Source organism: Ceratotherium simum, chromosome X (genome assembly GCF_057802395.1).
Source record: "Ceratotherium simum simum isolate JZ-2026a chromosome X, ASM5780239v1, whole genome shotgun sequence".
Classification (NCBI taxonomy): Eukaryota; Metazoa; Chordata; class Mammalia; order Perissodactyla; family Rhinocerotidae; genus Ceratotherium; species Ceratotherium simum.
Window position 1 is genome coordinate 35,801,001 of NC_141940.1, and position 21,197 is coordinate 35,822,197.

At 42.4% G+C, this 21,197-nt stretch overlaps 1 protein-coding gene across 3 annotated transcripts in view; it reads left to right on the forward strand.

Annotated features, from left to right (window-relative positions):
- Nucleotides 1-13,336, forward strand: part of LHFPL1 (LHFPL tetraspan subfamily member 1) — a 44,915-nt gene extending 31,579 nt beyond the window's left edge. For all 3 annotated transcript variants that reach the window (XM_004440504.3, XM_087427754.1, XM_004440503.3), the window contains one exon: nucleotides 12,329-13,336. In XM_004440504.3, the coding sequence (XP_004440561.1) occupies nucleotides 12,329-12,510 (182 nt within the window). In that variant the 3' untranslated portion in view covers nucleotides 12,511-13,336. The remainder of the gene's footprint in view (nucleotides 1-12,328) is intronic.
- Nucleotides 13,337-21,197: the final 7,861 nt, after the last annotated feature.

Genomic DNA, 21,197 nt, shown 5'->3' on the forward strand with positions numbered 1-21,197 from the left:
TGGCTAAAATTGAGTGCCAGTTTTCTCACTGACCATCTTCTATTAAAAATAGTGAAAAGCTTAAAGTCATGAGACTCTATACATCCCATGGGATGCTAAGCTATTTTCATTTTGAATAGAAAAAATGATGGTGCTTATAAACATTTCTGCCTTTCCTGAAATAGCCCACATGAGACAAGGGTCCTTACCCCTGGAGTGGTTGATCCCTAAGGTGACTTCCCGCCTGGTGATTCTAGAGGGAGACAAGGCTCTAAAAAGGCCTCAAAGGCAGGTCCTCTGCTTTACTTGGCCTTACTTCCTCACCCAGTGCTTTGCAGAGGGTCTAGTAGGCTCACTGACTGAAACAATGAATGAGAATTGTGAACCAGTTGTCTATACATCAGGCCACCACGCGATGGCAGTAAAGTCAGGAGAATGCACTCTGTTCTATGCTGCTTTCTCAGTCTTGCCTCTGATCCTCAGGTCAAAGAATGCGATTCACGCTTAATTTCCTTGCTTCCGTTTCCTCCACTCTGTTTCCATCTACAAACCTCAGCATCGGCTTTCTTTGTCCCCCTCAACTTTAGTGAGTGTTTGTCTTCCCTGTCTATTCTGGAATGATCCTGTATCCTAATCCTTTGTTTAAAAACAGAAACCATTTTTAAATGGGGGTATTAATACTGTACCACCCATTTCACAGGGCTCTCGTGCGGATGAAATGAAATGATGTACCTAAAACATTTAGTACAGGGCCTGCACTCAATAAATGATAACAGTAACTGCTATTATTATTATTATTATAGATTAGACTGACCCAGAAGGTTTTTTCATAAAGTGAAATGGGTTTCAAAGGCAGGAACCAGAGGAAAACCAGGGCCAACTCCTGCACTTCCTAGGAGAAATTCTCTGGCAAAGTTAGAGTGACAAGGGTGAAAATATATGTCTGTGTGCTATGTCACATGACTTTTTGAAACCATCTTCACCAAGCCCTACCCAGGTGAATTGGGAGAAATTTCAGACAAATGTATATTTCAAGTGAAAGCCCCTAGCACTGCATCAAGCACACTATAGATTCTCAATACATGTTTATTCCCTTCCACTTTTCATCTAAAAGCTAGACCAATTTGGACTAATGATATGGTTTGGTTCAGGTGGTTCCCCACAAGATTGTGCATCAGAATCATCTGGGCCCTCTCTCCAGAGAAAATAATTCTGTAGATCTGAAGCAGGGCCTCAGAATCTGTATTTTAAAACTCTCCCCAGACATTTTTGGGAATTAGTGGATTAGTTGAAAAGTGTTTAGCTGAGAGAAAAAGGAGCTAAGTATCGGTCATTCTAAGTGCTGTCTTAAGTGCTTTATAAGTGTCATCTCATTTGACCTTCACAGCTACTCTGTGAGGTAGGTGGTATCACTTCCATTTTACCCATGGGGGAGCTGAAACTCAGAAAAGTTAAACTACTTGCCCAGAGGTTCAGTTTGTAAATGACAGAGCATAGTTTCAAAGGCAGTTCTCTATAACTCTCATCCCAGGCTCTTTTCCCTGAACCACATGACTTCCCGAGCACACACAGGCCTGGCCCAGTCTCTCCCCTTTGACTAAGTGGGAACCTTAGTCAAACATCTCATCTAGCTGCTCAATTACTTCTCTATAACAATATTCCTGCCTCTGGCTAGAACTTGAATGAATAAAACAAATGAAAGAGGATTAAATGAGATAGTGGATGAAAAAAGTGCCTCGTAATTTGTAAAGTTCTATATGCATATTAGGTGGTATTATTTGTGGCATTAGTTATTACCCAGGGACCTTGGGCCCTAGCAAAGTCTCTATGGTCTATATCTGTTGGCCGATGAAGCATGCATAGAAACAGCTGATGCTCAAAGCTGGTTTTGCTGGTATGAAGCTAAGTCAATGGCTGGAATGAGGATGTACTCACTCCTAAGTCTTGAGGTAGGTCAGCTTGCCAGGTCTGGCCTTCTAACATTGGTAAGTGTTTGAAGATTATGTCAAAAATAGATAACAATCACTCCAGAAGCATATTCTGGACACTTAACTGTATACAAGATGCTGAACGAGGCACTGTACGTAATTCAAAGAATTCAAGAACATAGTCTTCAGCAAGCTTGTAGTTTATTTGAAGAGATGTGATATATATATTAAAAACTGGACATCTAGCAAATACAACCATAATAATGTCAATCCCAAACCATAATGATGTCAATTTTCAGTAGGAATAACTATTCCTAGCTAAGGCACACAATGAGAACTCTAGAATCTATCTTCTTTCCTTTAGTATAAATTCTCATCTGGATTACAGAAAACAGCCTCTGACTCTCTCTCCCTATTTCCAAAGATGCTGCACACCACTCCCTTGATCTGTCTTCCAATCTGTGGCCAAGGTGATATTTCAAAAATGCAAATCTGATGTCACTCCCACTCTCTAGCAATGTCGTTGCCTTCAGAATAAAGTCCAGGCTCCTTAGCATGGCCTATAGGGACCCTGGCCATCACTTCCATCACCACTCAAGCATCTTCTCTTGCCCAGCCACCTTGAAAACACCATGTGCTTTCAAACCTTTGCAACTTTACCTGTGTTCTTCCTTTTGTTAGGAATACTCTTCTCCCCTTCCTCACCTAGCTAAATTCCTACTTTTCCTTGAAAACTCCCTGCCCCCTTTAAACTGAATTTGATGCCCCTCATCTATATCCTTGTATCATCCTATGTCATAGCACTTGTCACACTAATAGTCTGTTTACTTGTTCCACTTCTTTCTCTGGCTCCCTTTTACTCCTCTGGTTTGTTGGTCTTACCTATGTGAGAACATGTTTAAAGAGCTTACCACAGTGCCTGGCACATGGATGCATTTGACTAATATTAGATATTACTATTCCAGTTACAGACTTAATTAGCTGAGAAAGTTCAAGCGGCTGCAAGCAGAGGTCTATTGAGCAGATGTTAGAGGAGACGGGCCAATTTCTTAGAGGCCAAATATCCTAGAGAGCTCATGCTGAGTCAAAGAAGTCCAATACGTAGTTAGCTGTTTTTTGACCTGTCTCTTCGGAGAGAGTACCTGTCTTAGTCTGTTTGGGCTGCTATGAGAGATACCAAAGACTGGGTGGCTTATAAACAACAGAAATGTTTTTATCAGTTCTGGAGGCTGGGAAGTCCAAGATCAAGGTGCCAGCAGATTCAGTGTCTGGTGAGGACCTGCTTCCTGATTCATAGATGGCCAACTTCTTGCTGTATCTTCATATGGTGGAAGGGGGCAAGGGCGCTCTCTGGGGTCTCTTTTATAAGGATACTAATCTCATTCATTAAAGCTCCACCCTCATGACCTATTCACTTCCCAAAGGCCCCACATCCAAATACCATCACGTTGGGCATTAGGATTTAAGATACGAATTTTGGGAGACATAGACATTCAGTCTACAGCAGTTCTCAAAGCTCTTCTGAGAAGCCACTGCAAATGTAGTTGATGGGCTGTACAAAGGACAACACAGAGTCACATGGAGGTTTTTTCAGGGACAGGTAGGGGGCCATCTTGCGAAAGACCCAGAAGTTCAATTTAAATTGGCATGAGACATGGTTCTTCTCCCTCTTCCCCCATTGAAGAAAAAGATGAGCAGAGTAGCTAAAACTCAGGCTAGCTGTGCAAGAAATGATATAAATTGGAAAGACTGGCTGGCAAAGTATGAGGATAGGTCAGAAGCAAATGCACTATAGTAGCAAGGAAGATTTCAATAGAAGGACTCAATTTGCTTGGCAGAAGTATGTGTAAGAGGGAAAAAAATAATCAACCAAATCTAGGTGTCTCTGTCACCATAAGGATTTGACTCTTCACTGGGTGCTGCCCTGATTTTCTAGCAAGTGCCCTGGTCTGCCCTTACTCTTTAGAACATTGGGTTGGACCAAGATGGAGTTGGCAGCTCAGAATGTCCTATCTCCCTAGTAGACCTGACTGAGCCAAAGAGTGGCTACTAGCAAGAACATGTTTAAACATGTTTACCTAACTACTGAAGTTTTCAGAGGATTTTTTTTTTTTTTGCCATCTTTTTTGGCAAGGGAGCCTGATAGGCTCTTGGAATCTTCAGTAGGTTCTGGGCCTTCAATCTGGCCTCCTGTTGACACTCATGCCTCACCTGGAGAGTGAGAAGAGAGCTGTTCTCATAGCTTTGGCTATCTATTTACTGGGGGCCATGGCGGGGTGTGGGGTTAGGGTGTTTGGCAATTGCCCTTGAATTCTTTAGCTTTATCTTTGACAATTATTCATTTGTGCTGAACCTAGCAGAGAAAGTTCTCTGCTCATTTAGCTTGGCTGCATTGAAAATGTTTTTATGCTGCTACAAATGGAGACCCTAAAGTCAGCAGTATCTCTCTGAACAGATGGGACCACCAGCTTCTTCCAAACCCCTGCTGCCTGCTTAACACAAAATTCAGATCCTTGTGGCAAAAATATGTCAAGTAAGCAAATAGCAACCAGCCCTCTCCCTCCCCACCCCACCATGCACACCAACAGCAGTTTGGGAGGTGGGTTGAAGCCCTGGTTTCATAAGCTTAGATGGTGCCACAGTGATGGGAGGAGCAGCTGGTTTTCCTGAGCTGGGTCTGCTTTGGAAAAAATAACACCGTTATAAGGAAGAAGTCTGTTGAAGAGCTCAGTCTCTCGCTGCTCCTCAGTCCCTATGCACCATGTTCTCTAGTGTTCTAATCTTCTCCTTATGTTCTCTAAACAAACTACCCCTGCCTTTCTTTTCTTCCTCTTCCACCTGCCCCATTGACCCTCCTTTGGTTTCTTTCTCTTCTTTGATCTCTCTCTAGTCCTTTCTTTATCTCTCTACTCCATAGAATTCCAAAGGAATCTTAGGTGTCTCTCTGTAGCTGAGGGTTTTGCGTATCTGTCCTGTCCCCCTGCTCTGGGTGGTGAGGTTAAGGGCAGTATGCTGGTTCTCATTGCAGGTCCCCCTCCATCCTTGGGGTCACTCCTCCCCTTATTTTGCCTATCTAGTTCTAGAGCAGTGTCTCTCAAATTTCCTGGCTATTGGAGTATATTAGATGAAAAAACAGATGTTAACATTGTTCTCTTTGCATTCTACCAGAATCACTTCCCAATATCCTGACTCCATGAGTTCCTAGAATTTGGATTTCGTCTTTGTGTAGGAATACAGTCCCCTCTCTATGACCCTGAGATGTTTACATTCTTAAAACAACTTTATTCCTTCTTGCCCTGCCCCAAAGTTCCAAGATACTTCACAATTCTTTTCCCCTCCATCACCCTCTCTCTCACCATACTAATATCCAGGGCTTCTTACCACTGATCCTGGGGCACAAGCACGCCTTTTCCTGGGTATTAGCTCTCAGAACTTGACTTTTGGCAACATTTGCGTCAAATCAAAACTTCGTAGACCTGAAAGTTCCATTACATGTCACCTAGCCCTAGTTAGTTTTGGAGGTGTTAGTGGTCATATATCCCTGTGCTTGCTATATCCCTGCGTCCCTGTCTCTTCCTTTAATCTTTCAGGGGCCTAGAATTCCATCAGATGATTCTCTAAAAGGGAAGACTTGAGAAACTCAAAAGACAGACTTACCTCACTCTCTCTCTCTCTTTTTTTTTATTAAGACTTTAATAAAGCAGTTTAAGGTTCACAGCAAAATTGAGGGGAATGTATAGAGATTTTCCACAATTCCCCTGCCTCCACACATGCATAGCCTCCTCCACTACCCACATCCCCCATCAGAGTGATACATTTGTTACAATTGATGAATCTATATTGACATATCATAATCACCCAAAGTCCATAGTTTACATTATGGCTCATTCTTGGCGTTGTACATTCTATGGGTTTGGACAAATGTATGATGACATGTATCCACCATTATGGTATCATACAGAGTATTTTCACTGCCGTAAAAATCCTCTGTGCTCCACCTATTTGTCCCTCCCCATACCCTCCAAGCCCTGGCAACCACTGAGCCTTTTATTGTCTCCATAGTTTTTCCTTTTCCAGAATGTCATATAGTTTGAATCATACAGTATGTAGCCTTTTCAGATTGGCTTCTTTCACTTAGTAATATGCATTTAAGATTCTTCCATGTCTTTTCATGGCTTAATAGCTCATTCCTTTTTAGTGCTGAATAATATTCCATTATCTGGATATACCAAATTTATTTATCCATTTACCTACTGAAAGATATCTTGGTTGCTTCCAAGTTTTGGCAATTATGAATAAAATTGCTGTAAACATCCATGTGCACGTTTCTGTGTGCACATGAGTTTTCAACTGCATTGGGTAAATACCAAGGAGCATGATTTCTGGATCGTATGGTAAGAGTATGTTTAGTTTTGTAAGAAATCATCAAACTGTTTTCCAAAGTGGGGTCACTCTCTTTTTATGCCTTTTCCCTCTTCCTCCAAGGAGGACTCCTTTCTTTGGATTAGTTCTCTAGTATTCTTGGCTTTTAAATTGGCATTCTGAACATGACCCCTGCAGAGAGAATCTCTCTGTCAGACTCTTTCTTACTCTGATTCCCAACCCTGACAGCAACAACAATGCTAGGCTTCACCAAAAGCAATGTTTTGTAGCTAACTCCTCCCAGTAGCTCATCATGATCCATTGACAGCTGGCCAGACACCATGTCCCTGAAGGGCATAGGACTGGGGCTCCAGGGAGGGGGGTCAGTTTAAGTAGTAGCCAGTGACAATTTGTTCTCTAAACAGCAGAAATGTAATAATATAACTTAATGCTGAATCAAAGGAAATAGAGTCAAACTCCAAACCAATTTGATTTGCAACTTGGAATAAAAGCAACGTGTCTTGATTTAAATGTCAGGCTCACTGCTGAGTGATGATTTAATAACTTTTATGAGGGATCTTGTCACAGCAAATTCAACACTGGAATAGAATGACTCACAGATAGGGTGTTAGAAATGATACAGAAGAGCACAAAAAGAACAGGCTTATCTCACGCCTCATCTACAAGCTTTGCATAAAGCTAATTTGTAGTTGGGACCTCTTCTCTCCCCCTATCCTGCCATCCCATCTTTGTCTTCACAGATACCTATGCATGTATGTAGAGACAATCTGCAGGTGTGATGTCAGCTCACTGGAGTATTTTCTGAGGACACAGGCCTTTGGACAATTCTAGCATGGAGGCTCAGAGTCAGTGAATTCAATCTGAAAGGCACAGCAGCAGTGAACCTGGCAATTTCTGAAAGGGACCTTAAGAACTCGTGTGGTCTTACTGCTCTGTCTTTAGGCAGGTAATGGATGATTTTCTCCCATTTGGAGGGTGAGAAAGCTGAGATCTGTGGGCTTAGGGGATCTCTCCAAAGTGTCCAGTCTCCTGACACCCAGGGAATCAGTGCTTCCTTCTCAATACATTGTGAGATCGCTCTCCTTGACCTTCCACAGTTTCCCTGGGCTAGCATACTAGAATTCTGAAGGCTGACCATGCTCCAGTTCCAGCCAGCTTCCCAGGTCAATAAGGAACCATGCACAGCTGTTCTTAAGGGAGAAGATTCCATTCTATTGGGCTAATATTTCGGTTGCCAAGATTCATTTTGGAGGTAATTCAAAGTGTAAATAACTGGTGTTTGCCTAGATGAGAGTTGCTCAACCTCAAAAATATTGACATTTTTGGTCAAATCATTTTTTTGGTGTGGGAGGCTGTTTTATGTATTGTTGGATGTGTAACAGCATCCCTGGCCTCTGGTTAACTAGCCTCTGCCTATAGCATACAACTGCCTCCAATTCCTTTTACACAGAGCTTTTAGGTTAATCTTCCCAAACCATATCTTCAACTCAGTGTTCTTAATGGAAAGCAATCCCCCCGCCCACCCACTCCTCCGGGGATATTTAGCAAAGTCTGTTAATATTTTTAGTTTCCGCAACTCGGGGAACGGAGGAATAAGTTGCAGACATCTAGTAGGTAGAGGCCAGGTCGCTACGATGCACGGGACAACCCTCCCCACCACACTCCCATAAAATAAAGAATTTTTTGGACCAAAATATCAATAGTGCCAAGGTTGAGTAACCTTGCTGTATCATATCATTGTCTGATCAGAAACTTTCCATTGTTCCACACTGCTTTTGGGAAAGATGACAGATTTCATGGCTCCTCCTGGTCTAGATCCAGCTTATTATTATTTGCCAACTATAACTCCTTTTCTGAAACAACTCTGGAGTGCTGTTTCTCAAACATGTGGTCTACTTTCTCACTTATATAACTTTGCTCACACCAACCACTCCCACTGCCTAGGATGCCCACTTCCCACTACTCAAGTCAAGTTGAAATGCTATCTTCTGTATAAAACCTTACCTGAGCCTGAATTCTCCCAGCTACAAATACTTCCTCCTTCCCTGGATGTTCCTGTAGTATTTTACTCATATGTCTCTTAAAGCATTTATCACATTTATAGCAGAATGGAAAATTTTAAATGGAAGGGGCTTGTAGAAATCTCTCCAGGAAAATTCCCTCCACTTAACAAAAAGGAAATCGAGACCCAGAAAGGTGAAGTGATTAGTTGAAGGCATCATACTATCCCATAAAACTTGGACCATAGTGAATTATATCCTTGGCTCCACTCTCCTGACATGGTTGAAATGGATGACCACGGACTTTCAATCCTGGCAATCAAATCTCATCTCTGACACTTGTAAGTTGACAAAGTAATTTACCTTTCTGAGACTCAGTTTCCTTAGCTGTAAATGGAAATAATAATGGTTGTTGTGAGAATCAAATGAGATGGTGTATTCAAAATGTCTGGCACATAGTAGGTACTTAATAAATATTTGTCAAATGAATAGAAGGATCAACAGTACTTCAAGGAATAGGATTTAGGGATTGATGATGTTCCATGGGACTTCACTAAAGGGTGATTGGAAGTAAAATGTGGTAGCTCATGCCACCGCTCCCTACTTTTGCATCCTTCCATAGAAAACATGAGTTCCTCTGTAGGCCATCAGAACACTGTCCAAGCTTTCTGTGGAGCAGGTGAGTACTGACAGCAGCTCTCAACTTGGAAATGTAGTTCTTAAAGGTTTGCTTTTTTCCCCTTTGCAATGCGAGTGGTATAACTTCTCTAGTCCCTCAAACAGATAACAGGTAGGGTTGTGGGGAGTGGGTTGGATAGAAGATATACTCCCTCTGTTTCTCCTTGGCTTCCTGTGTGGCAGCAGCCTGAGGCTTAGATGCTGTTCAGTGGCCTAAAAGGAGACTCGGTGAGAGGAAATGCAGAGTGCACTCGGGGTGGCAATGGGAGCACTTTGGTGTTGGCTTCTAGCCCACTGATACTTGGTTCTGACTTGACTTCAGTAAGGTTTATTGAGGTCTTTCTAGCCAGCTCTTCACTCTGGAGCTGCTCACTCTGTCAGCTTTCTTCCTGCCTAGGGCTTTGGGGTAATGGCATGCTATGCATTTATTCCTTTCATTTACAGAAACAAGTCTTTCCCTGGTCCCAGGGTGCATGTACCTAATATAAATATCCCTGCTACTCTAATGAGGGGATGACCTGACAGGAAACTGAAGAAACAGAATAAGACTTCTGATGCCTTTTCTAGACTAGATTGGGAGCATGCCAGAGAGGAGGAAGTTGCTTGACAGTGAGCCCACGCTGGAGCTGGCTCCTGTCTACTCTGCCATATGAGCACAGGAGATTTTGGTTGGAGGGGCTAGGGGAGAAGCTCAGGCGAGTCTATTACAAATTGATTTAGGAGCCTCCTCTTTAGGGCTTACAGGTCAACTGTCCTGTAAGAAGAAAATGGCTTTGGGGAGGATGAGAAAACCAGTAGAGAAGAGCACTGGATTGTGAGTAAAGAGACATGGTCTAGATTCCTGCTTCTACTTCTCTGCTTCTGAGCGAGTTCCTAGGGCTATCACCTGAACCTCACAATCCTGTCTGTGAAGTGGATGCGAAAAGCCTACAGCTTTCCTCCCGAGGAAGGCAGATGTTGACAATTTGCCCATCTCGAGAGTTTTCACTCTGAAACTGAAAGCACTGTATAAAACCTCCTACCCTGAGTGAGTGAGTGAGCAAGTGAGTGAGTGTCTAAGCAGAGGTGCGAGGAGGTGGGGGGGTACATATCTATTGGCTGCTTGCTTCAGTGTGGTATTCTTCAGTTTACTCTTCTCAGAATTCCATCATTGTTGGTCATGTTGAGGCCATTTTGTAGATAGTTGGATTCCTTTGTTTAGGAAGGCTTCTCTTTCAAATTCGCCCCCCTCTCTGAGGATTGCATTGTTTCCACAGCTATTGTAGTCTGGCTTTCCCCATGATTTTGAGTGGGGCCATGGGATTTCAGGAAGTTATATGACTGCCTCAGTCTATTGGTAAAATACTATCTCTTCCAGAGGACTAAGATTTGACACTTGCCGTGGGAAGGGCTAAGGGAATCACTCATTCATTCAAGTACAGAAGGAAAGGTACACAGTGCTAATGAAGGCCTGTGATGAGGACATTTGACTTCGGGAGCTCAGGGAAGGCTTCACTGAGGAATTAATGATTGAGTTGAGCTCTGAAGAATAATGGAACATTTACTATGCAAAGAGAGCGGTAAGAAGTGTATGTGTACACGTGCACATGCAGTAAGCAATTTAGGCAGAGGAAACAGAATGTGCATAGGCTTTATGGTAGGAAATACCATAGTACATTCTTGAAACAAATAGAATGCAACTTTAGCAGGTTTTATAACTGTAATTCAAAATTTAAGCTATAGGTTTGGGTGTTGAGGGTTGAGAATGCAGGTGTACCCATCTTTGAAGTATTGTTAGGCTAAGTCACACATACTGAGCACCTAGTGTTGACAGAGCACGGGAGGAATTATCAAGAAAGAAACAAATATGTCTGCACTGTTGAGCCAACAATCCGGAAGGGGCTAAAGGGCAGATAAAAAATACATGATATGCAAACCTTCCTCCCAACATTTTGCCCAACAGGTACACCTGTGTAAGGGGTGCAGAAATAAATTCCTGTAGGGCTACTTGGTTAAGTACTTGACTTGAGCCCACTGGGGTTAATCAGAGAAGGCTTACTGGAGGTGCTGAATCCTGAATAGTGTTCTGAGGAAGACATGAATTGGTGAATAAGAGGAAAGAAGCTGTTTCTGGCAGGAGAGACAGCATGAGTGATGACTTGGTGGTAGACTGTTTCTGAGGTGGGAAATTTGGGGTAAATTAGCCTGGCCTGGATGGAAAAACAAAGCAGCCTAACTTGGGGCCGTCTTAGACTTTTTATATGACATGCCAACCAGTCAATTAAAACAAGGAATATTAAGGTTCACTGGGCACCATGTGAACAGAAATAATTGATTATTAAAAAGTAAATTGTCACGAAGATCAATCTTGACATCCCCAACTGACAGATTGTAGTCAAGACTAGCTTTTTGCAAGACTGTGAGGTAGGTTAATGTCACTGCTTACCTCTTTGCTCAGGACCCCTGTGCAATTTTGCATCACTGGGCATCTACCCCAATTTCTGGAGTCCTGTTTGCTTAAGCACCTGATTTTAGCAATTAGTTGTCACTCTGATCCCTTGTAAAATGATAGTTCTCCTTCTTTCTTTGGGCATTGGCATTTTCCAAGGGATCTCTGAAAAAAACACAAATACTTCAAAGGGAAGAATCTACCTCTGATAGAATGGCAGGTGGTGGGGTGGATGTTTTTGAGCAGGTGATCTTTCCCCTTACCCTTCAAACTGAAACTACCCCCTTAGAAGCTTGGCCTTGATTCCAATGCATATTTCCTAGCTGGATGTTGAAACACTAGGTTAGGATAGAGACATGTATTAAAGGACAAGAAATTTGATTTTCCCTGTCAAACTCCTCTAGATGCAGGATATAGTTCTTTGAAAACATTCCATGCACTGTAGTATATCAATGCGGTTAAAAAGTGTGGAGCTTTAGAGTCAAGATGAGCCAGGGTTTATATCCTGACTCTACTACTTTTTAGCTGGGTGATTTTTCACAATTAACTTAACCTGTGCCTTGGTTGCCTCATCTTGTATAAAACAGGGATATTAAGAGTACCTATCTCATATAGTTACTGTAATGATCAATGAGGTGTATGTCTAAGGAGCTTAGCATAGTTCTTGACACTTGATCATGTTGTTCTTGTCATCATTGTCATTAGCATCACCATCACTACCACCACCCACACCACCCCCAGTTTCTACTGTAACAGAATAAAATTTTATAACCTCTTGCTAAAGCAAATACTACCATCAGCCAAGAAGGAAAGGAGGAAACAGGAAGCCCCGTTGTGTTCATTGTTTCCCACTCTCACTTTAACCCTAATACCCCAAAAAGAATGTACGAGAAGACAACACAAGCCTCATGTCTCTGTCCCTGTTTCTACAGGTACCTGTCGGCTTGGCTGGGCCTATTACTGTGCTGGAGGTGGAGCAGCTGCAGCCATGTTGATCTGCACCTGGCTCTCTTGCTTTGCTGGAAGAAACCCCAAGCCTGTCATGTTGGTGGAAAGCATCATGAGGAATACCAATTCTTATGCCATGGAGCTTGACCATTGCCTCAAACCTTGAGCTTTGGCAGAATATTGGTGAGGGTGGTAAAAAGGAGGGAAAGGAGCCTTAAAAAGAGGTACTAAGACTAGGCCACTTGCCATCCACCTGCCAGTAGTGTAGCCTAGTGTTTACATGCTTTTTAACTCACCAGTCATCCATTTTCACTTTCCCTGAAGCCAGTGGGTCAGTGGCTATTTATAAAATCCTTCAATAAAGATGATTCTCTCAAAAGTTTACCTAGCTGGCGAATATCCACTAGCCCCCAAGTCCTAAAATGCTCCTTTATGCAAAATAAGGAGAAGATCCTCACTTGAAAGGTAACTGCACAACCAAGCAGCTCTTCAGAGCTTTACAGCTCCTCTTCTATCACTTACCTCAAAGCTTAAAGGCTGGGTAAGAACACTTGTGCAGGGAGGGGCCAGAAGATGGACGGGGCTGATTCCTACCACTCCATTCATACGGCCCTCCGCCTGGTATTTTTTGCCATCTCCAAACATCTATGGATTTCCACTACTCAAATTTTTGTGACTTTCTCAGGACTATACCTTGACTCTTCCTCTTTTCTCCTGCTTCTCTTCCTTTCCAGTTGTGGGGAAGCTTGAGGGGACAGTGATTCTCAGTGGGGAAAACACTAATCAAGGAGGCTCGCATATAGTCTAAGACCCCTCCCTCATTATGCTTTAGATTATTCATAAGAATTCATTTCGTGTTCTGGTGGGTGACTGGCATCAAAACAGTGTCAAGTATTCCCTAGTCCCTTATAGATACAGAAATGGTGTTCATCAAATGTTCTGAGCAGAGACTAGCATTTGTTGTGCATTTAATAAAGAAGAATTAACAATGATGATGACAAGAGTGTTTCTGCTGGCTCCTTATTGCAATTTCTATCAGAGTTTATTTTTATTGACTAGGAAATCCACAGTATCCTTTTGCCCCATAGTCATTCCTAGCATGATATAAGTTTCTCTGCCTGTTGCAAAGACTGCCTGTCAAATGCTTTCCCCTCCATCTGGGGTGAGTTAGACATGAAAAAACACAGCCCTGATGTCAACTAGGGATGATGTATTTTTAGGCCTGGCCTCCATCCCATCTGTGCTCAAGGCTGATGGATGGTGTAGAAGAACTTGGTGTCTCCCAGAGACAGAATTTGTCTCACCCCCTCCAGCCCAATTAATTCAGGCCAGCTCTATTGTTCCATAACTATAGCTTTAGGGACTAGGGAGAGCCTGTGACTCAAAAGGCCAGCTCATTTGTTTCTCTTCTTAATCACTCCAGAGTGGTTTGGGTACAGCCCTACCTGGAAAAAGAGAAATGGCAAAAACTGGCCTCATTAGTTATACGCCATCACAAGAAGGTTCAGGGTCCTTATATCGACCTTACGTAGGTAAGTGAATTCAAGATATACTCCATTTAAAGGCTCATTCATTCATTTCATCATTCATCCAGGACACATTTCTTGAGCATGGTACTATATGCCACATTTTGTGCTAAGTACTGGGGATAAAAGGATGAAGATACAGTTTCTTACCCTAAAAGGAATAGTTTTGGGGTATTGACAGATATGTAGATAAATAATTGCTAAACTACGTGTTAAGTGCTAGTAAGTGAAGAGGAGGGCACTAAAGGATTACATAGCAGGGTTATTAAATCAACTAGTGGTGAAGGGCTTCATGGGAAAGCTTCCTAGAAGGTGATGTCTAAGATAAGTCTGACAGATAAGTAGGGGGAGTTAGTCAGCAAAGGCAAAGAGTGTACTAGATAAGGGAGCAGGGAAAGTGGAGGCATGGAGACATGAAAAAACATGGCACCATCACCAGAACAATGAACAGAGGCATAAAAAGTGAGGTGGCCTTCTACCCCAGGATAAGGAAGTTGGATTTTATCCTAAAGGAAGGCCATTTAAAGGGAAGTGACATGAACATATATGTGTTTTTGTCAAAGATCAGTTGGCTAAAGTGAGGAGAATGAAAGAGAATAGGGAGAAACTACAGATATCTCAATAATCTAGGTGTAAGAGGATCAAGTCCTGAACTAAGGTAGTGACTATGGGGCTGGAATAGATGGATGGATTTCAAAGAAGATATTTAGGAAGTAGATCCCACAGCACTTAATGTTTAATGGATATGTGTAGGTGAGGACAAAGGAAAATTTGGGGATGAACACTCTGGGAGTGGGTGGTTCTTATCATCAAGGTGGGGAATATTATAGGAATAACAGATATTAAGAAATTGATGATTGAATTCGTATCAAGTATTATCTTCCCCATGAAACTGGATTCAGTGTTTAAGGTAAGGTAAGTTGAATATACCTCTCTGAGACAGAAGCAATGTAATTGGCTTTGCAGAATCTCCCTTTCCCCGAGAAAGATAGTAAGAACAGGTATAGCAAAAATGGAACTGTCTCAAACCTCATTTTTATTGTATAGACACAATAATGCAACCTTAGGAGAGCCTAGTGTATGGAGAATATGTCAAGCATTTGAGAAAAGGCAGATCACTCTCCTTAGAAAAGTAGTTGGACCAGGTGATTTCTCTTCTCAGGCTAGGGAACCTTCTGGAACTCTGTGGGATGGAATTTGTGGAAGTGATATAAGTGTTTACGTCAGAGACTTGGCAGGAAACAGGTGACATACTCAAGGGATTTCACTGAGATGAGCTTAATGAAGGGACCATTTATGGTGGTGCAGGTGGGATTAAGGGAACCTATAAGTGATGGTGAGGCATTCAGAGACTATGAACACTGGGAAGCTGTTATCATCCCTAAGACTGAAGGGGCAAAGGAAAGAAACCATGGTAGTGGAATCCAGAAAGAGCTGTAGCAGTGCAAGAGGGGCTGCCTCAAAGGAGCTGCGGCTTTCGGCAGCACCATGTGGGATCTGCCTAAATGCAACACAGCTGGAAGGGAGACAGGGGCATAAAATGTATATCTCATTCTCTTCCCACTCTCTGATCTCCTGCCAGTGGCCACCATTATCCAGACCCAGCCAGACGCCAGCTGGCAAGAAAGCCTGTTGCTATTGTCCATTGAGGTCAGCTTCCTTTGGCACAGAGCATGGCAGAGAAGGGCAGAGAATGGACCTTGGGGGTGTGAGGGGCAAAAGGAAAATAACAGCTCAGTGAGTGTTTTTAGCCCCTGACACCATCGTTCCCTTACACATTGCTTCCCAGGAAGTCTACGCTTTGCTGCCTTCCATGGCCTAGATACCTGAACACATTGAAGTAGTTGCACCTTAGAGAGGAGACTGAGCAGGAAGGAGTTAATTCAAAAGAATCATTTTAAATGACTATCACCTTGTGTAAGGTACTAGTTAGTTGAAATGTTTCCTTTCCTTTTCCGGGGAAAGGGGATAGGATTTAAAAGGGATTTTTGTGTGTGTGTGTGAAGAAACCAGGCCTGCAGGGGCTTATATTCAAAGAGGGATTCAGCCCCTTGCTCAATTTGAATTTAAATTCCTCCCTGCCTGTGTCTAGCTTCTCTCCTGCCAAGCCTTGTTTTTGCATGGATGTCTGATTAGCCTGGTATATTTTTTCCTGTGGCCTGGAGCAGGCTCTTGGAAGCTAAGCCTGCCTCTTCTGGCTATTGTTGAGCAGAGAGGAACTAGAGCCCATGGGTCTGGTGGAGGGCTGAACCAGTGAAGTGAGGGCCTCAGAGACTGTGGTTCGTCCCATGCCCGGCTGCCTGTCATGCTCCCCACCTGTGCATGCAGATGGAGTGCCTAACCATGGGTCCTTTTTGACTCTTGGAACCACTTAGATTTTGTTGTGGGTGTATGGGAGGGGGGCAAGTGTTGGGATGCTATTCACCTGGGCTAGCTCACAATCAACTGAGTATTTCTTAAGAGTCTATTTAGCAGGACATTCCTTCAGGAAGGAATGCCAGATGGGCAGCAACTGCCCAGTTAGCATGCCTTTGTGTGTGTAGGGTTAGAATTTCTACACATGGAGTGGCTCTTGGTATACTGCAAGTGTTAAGTCACTCAGGTCTATCTTGAGTGATGCCTTCTCCCTGCTGTCACCTCTCATTATCCCTGCTCCCAGGAGCATAGCTGCCCCCATTCACTTATAACTGCTGGCGACTTCTAGGCAGTGGGGTCCTGGCTTGTAGGATCATGTGTCGCAAGCCAAGATGGAAAGGCTCTGGCCTCTGGGAAAGGGAATTCTGGCTTCTGCAAGAGTGGGTGGCAATATGAGGTTTTTGCTGGATGAGGGGAAACCCTGGGAGGATTGAGGGGATGAGGAAGCTGCTGGGAAGCAGAGGCTTTATAAAGTGTCAAATAAGTTGCACTAAGAGGGAGGGTCTGGCCCCTTCAGAATGTGATAAGGACACTTTTTTCAGTCTGGCACTCACTCTTGGTAGAAATACTAACATGGAGAAACTTCAGGATTGTATTTGGTCCCAAAGCAGCCTGTCGGTGGGAGAATAATGAAAGTTTCAAGAAAACTAATAGTGAATGCATTTTATAAAAGATGGGAAGCATTCCACTTGGTGGCTTGAGGGGAAAGGTGTGCTATTTCTAGAACTCACAATCAATCTCCAACCAGGCCTAGTAAAGCTCTCTTAGCAGACAGGAGGCAGGGCCCTCGCAAGCAGTCATCTCCACCCTGTGTCCTTGGTTTAAAAGCATTTTCTGAGCTGGAGGGGGGCTGAAGTTGAAGGATATTTATTACTGGCCTCTCTTTCAGATGTAGAGAGAAGCATTTTCAGCTTCAATTTTTATTTCATCTACTTATAACATTAAGCTCTCCCAGTGTTGATCTCTTCTCTAAATGCATCGAACCCCCACGGGGTCCTCAAAGCTAACAGCAAATAAACAGTTGCTATGTGTGCACACAAATGATTTAGATTTTCATTATACAGAGCTGCTGATATCTCAGGAGGCAGGAGTAGGCGGAGACAAAATGCTTGGTTTTGACTGCAGCACTGTATCTTGCTCCTTCCTCTCTCTCCAGAAAGGAGACCCTGGAGAACAGCACTTGGGGAACGGGGGCATCAAGGCCAGGTGGCATCCATGAGGGCAGCCCACAATGTTGGCTCCCTCTCACATAGTGCCTCTATTTCCTGGAGAGGTGGTGGCAACTACAAAAATGAAACAAAGCTGGCAGAAACATCAAGGGGAATAAAGAGGGGTAGATAAAGAGGTAAATATTGGAATCACTCCGGAGACATGTGGCCTTCTCCCACTGTGGCCTATTAGAATCTCATTTGGGGAACTTTGAATTTCTTTCCAAGATATCCCTTTGTATCTTCTGAGCTAAAATACTGCCCCCTAGATAACATGGTAAAGTGAACACTTTGGAGTCAGACAAATTAATGTTTGAATGCCAGCCCAAACATTTCTGTGCTGTGTGTCCTTGGGTAACTTACTTAACTTCTCTAAGTTTACAAAACTTTCTAAGACAGCATTTCCTATCTGCTGTTGGCCTCCACACAACCCAGAAGCTATACAAGGTGTTTACTATCCAGTGACCCCATACTTTTTAGTTTGCACTGATTACTCTAACACAGTGATTTTTAATCCTGGTTCACATTAGAATGCTCTGAAAAGCTTTTAAAAAAGTTTGATGCCTATGTCCCACCCCAGTTCAATTGAGTCAGAATCTCTGGGAACTGCTAGACCATACTAGTGTATCTTCATTGTTAATATCATCTGCTGACTTCCTAGTCATCTCTCATTCATTGAAGACTTCAGCACCTGGCTCACTCTTTTATTTCCCATTCCTATTTCTGTCATCCTTTTGGAAGCTTCAATATCCATGTAAACATTCTGCCAACTTCTTGACTTCTAAGTTCTTTGACTTCCTTAGCTCCAATGATATTTTTCCTTCACCCAACCTCTGCTGCTCCACTCTCGACATCAACAATAAATGCACCATCACCAAAATCCTGATTCCAAGCCTGCCATTCCTAACACTTCTTAACCTTTCAGCTCACGTTCTTTGATATCCCCACTCTATCAACTCTTTGATCTCATCCTCCTTACCCAATCTAGAGTCCATAGTCCATAGTCCATCAATGTAATCACCTCTTGATTAAATATTCCACTCTTTTGCCCCTCACTCACTCTGTCATATATTTGTCCGACAAAGCCCTAATTCTGGTTAAATGTAATAATCTGCCTGGTCTGTGCTTGCACCAAATTCCCAACTGTTGACAGAGAAAAACAATAACTGTTCTTGCACCTTTTCTCTGTCTACACCCACTTCCTTGATGAGTTCATCCAATCTCATGGCTTTAAATATTATCTATACCTTGCTCACACTCAAAGTGTGAGCTATAGTCCAAAAGCATGGCAGTGTGTTAGAAATTTAGAATCTTAGGCCCCTATCCCAGACCTACAGAATCATAATCTGCATTTTAGCAAGATTGCCAGGTGATTCATATGGATCAAAGTTTGAGAGGCACTGATCTATACCAGTGGTTCAGAGTTGATCACAAATTGGAATCAGCTGGAGAGTTAAAACTGTTAATGCCTAAGACCACTTTCAGAGGTTCTAATTTAATTGGTCTAGGGTAAGGCCTGAACATACATAAATTTTATGTCCCTATGTGATTTTAATGTGCAGCCATGATTGAGAACCACTGACTTAAATATTGATGACTCCCAAACTAATATCTCTAGGCTAAATTGCTCCTATGAACTCCAGGCTCGTAAGTCCAACTACATACTCTATATCTCTATTGGATGTCTAATAGGCTTGACAAATTTGTACACATCCACAACCAAGATCCCAAACTTCCTCCCTAAATCTGCTCCTTGTAGTTGTCCCCATCTTAGTAAGTAAATGCTACCATACTTACCCGGTTTTCCCCCTATCTCCTTGGTTGGCCCTTCTCATCATTTTCTGGCTCTTCTGCCTCTGTTCCACCTCTTAATGTTGAAACACTCCAGGGCACATTGCTCCTCTCAAGATGCAGAATCATCCCAAGTGATCTCATCTATGTTCTGAGGATGCTCTGGTTTAAACATGGTCAAGTCGCTCAAATTTAGCCTGTGCAAAAGAAAATTACTGGTTTTCTTTCCCCCTTCTCCAAGTAGTTGCTCCTACCAAAAATCTTGAAGTAGTCTCTGATTCCTTTCTTTTGCTTGGCCCCTATCTCCAAATCATGTGCAAGTCTTGTCAACTCTACCTGTAAAATATATTTCTTTTCTGTCTAATTCTCTTATCTCTACTGCTACCATCCTAAGACATTAATGATAAAAAAAAGTCTTAGCAAACTGGGACTGAAAGGGGATATTCTAACCCGATAGTAGATATCTATTAAGCCTTCAGCAAACACCATACTAAATAATGAATTTTAGAAACATTCTAATTCTAGTCAGAAAAAAGGCAATGAAAAATATTTCAGTCTGCAACAAAAACATAAGGTACCTAAGATTAAATTTAACAAAAGATACAGAGAAAGTTATAAAACATGATTGAAGGGATGAGAAAAGACTAAATGAAAAGATAAATATATTTCATGGACAGAAAGACTTGATATCTTAGTGTGTCAGTTCTCTCTAAATGAATCTGTAAATTCCATGCAGTTCCAATGAATATCCCATCTTTTTAAGTGTAACTTTACTTTCTTATTTTCACATTTGTATTCAGATATCAAGACAATGCAAAATTATAATGATTAACAAGTGTAATGTTGACACAGGGATCAACAAATAGACCAATGGAACAGAATAGAGGGTTTCTATGGACTGAATTGTGTCGTCCCAAAATTCATAGGTTGAGGCTCTAACCCACAATGTGATAGTATTTGGAGATGCGGCCTTTCAGAGGTAATTAGGTTTTGATGAGGTCATGAGGGCGAGGACCTCTAGATGGGATTAATGCCTTTATAGGAAGAGATATCAGATCTCTCTCTCTCTCTCCAATGCGGGGACACAGCATGTCCCCTGAGACTTCCCCTTCAGTATTAGCCTCAGAATGAAAATACATGGAGAAAAGCTGCCCCAGCTGACACACAGACCTGAAGAGCAGGAGACTAAATGCTTGTGGTATGGCTCTAGGTTTGATATACACCAAAAACTGAAGGGTACAATGTTGTTTATGGATATGGTACAATGTATATGGATATATATACACACACATATATATATGCACACACATATGTATCTCTGTATACACACACACACACTACATATGTGTGTGTGTGTATAATAAAAACAGGAATAATAAACAGTAAATGTAGGAGACTGGTTATTTTTGAGGGAGGGAAGAAGAAATCCTTATAGCCCTTTATTCCACTTCATTTTACCTCATAGCACATGTTTGTTTATTGGTTCCCTCTTCCTCCCACTAAAATGTAAAGTCCACAAAATCAAGCAACTTTCCTTATTTGCTGACTGCTATGGCCCAAGCATTCAATACATTGCCTGGCACACAGTAGGCACTCAATAAACACTTGTTGAAAGGATGAGATTGCTTACATATCTGTAAGTAGGGACAATACCACTGGCCTTGCAGGATTACACTGAGGGTTAAGTAAGAGTATGTCTGCGAGTATGTATAGGGTTGAACCTGTCATCTAGGTACTCAATCGTGACAGTTTCATTTCTTTTCTCTTTCTATTCTGGATCTGCAGTTTCTATGTTGAACTATCTCAATAATGTCTAGAGCACTCAAAATGTAGGTTTCACTGCTTTTTGGCTGTGCAATCTTGAACAAGTTATTTAACCTCTCTATGTCTTAGTTTCCTGGTCTGTAGGCTGG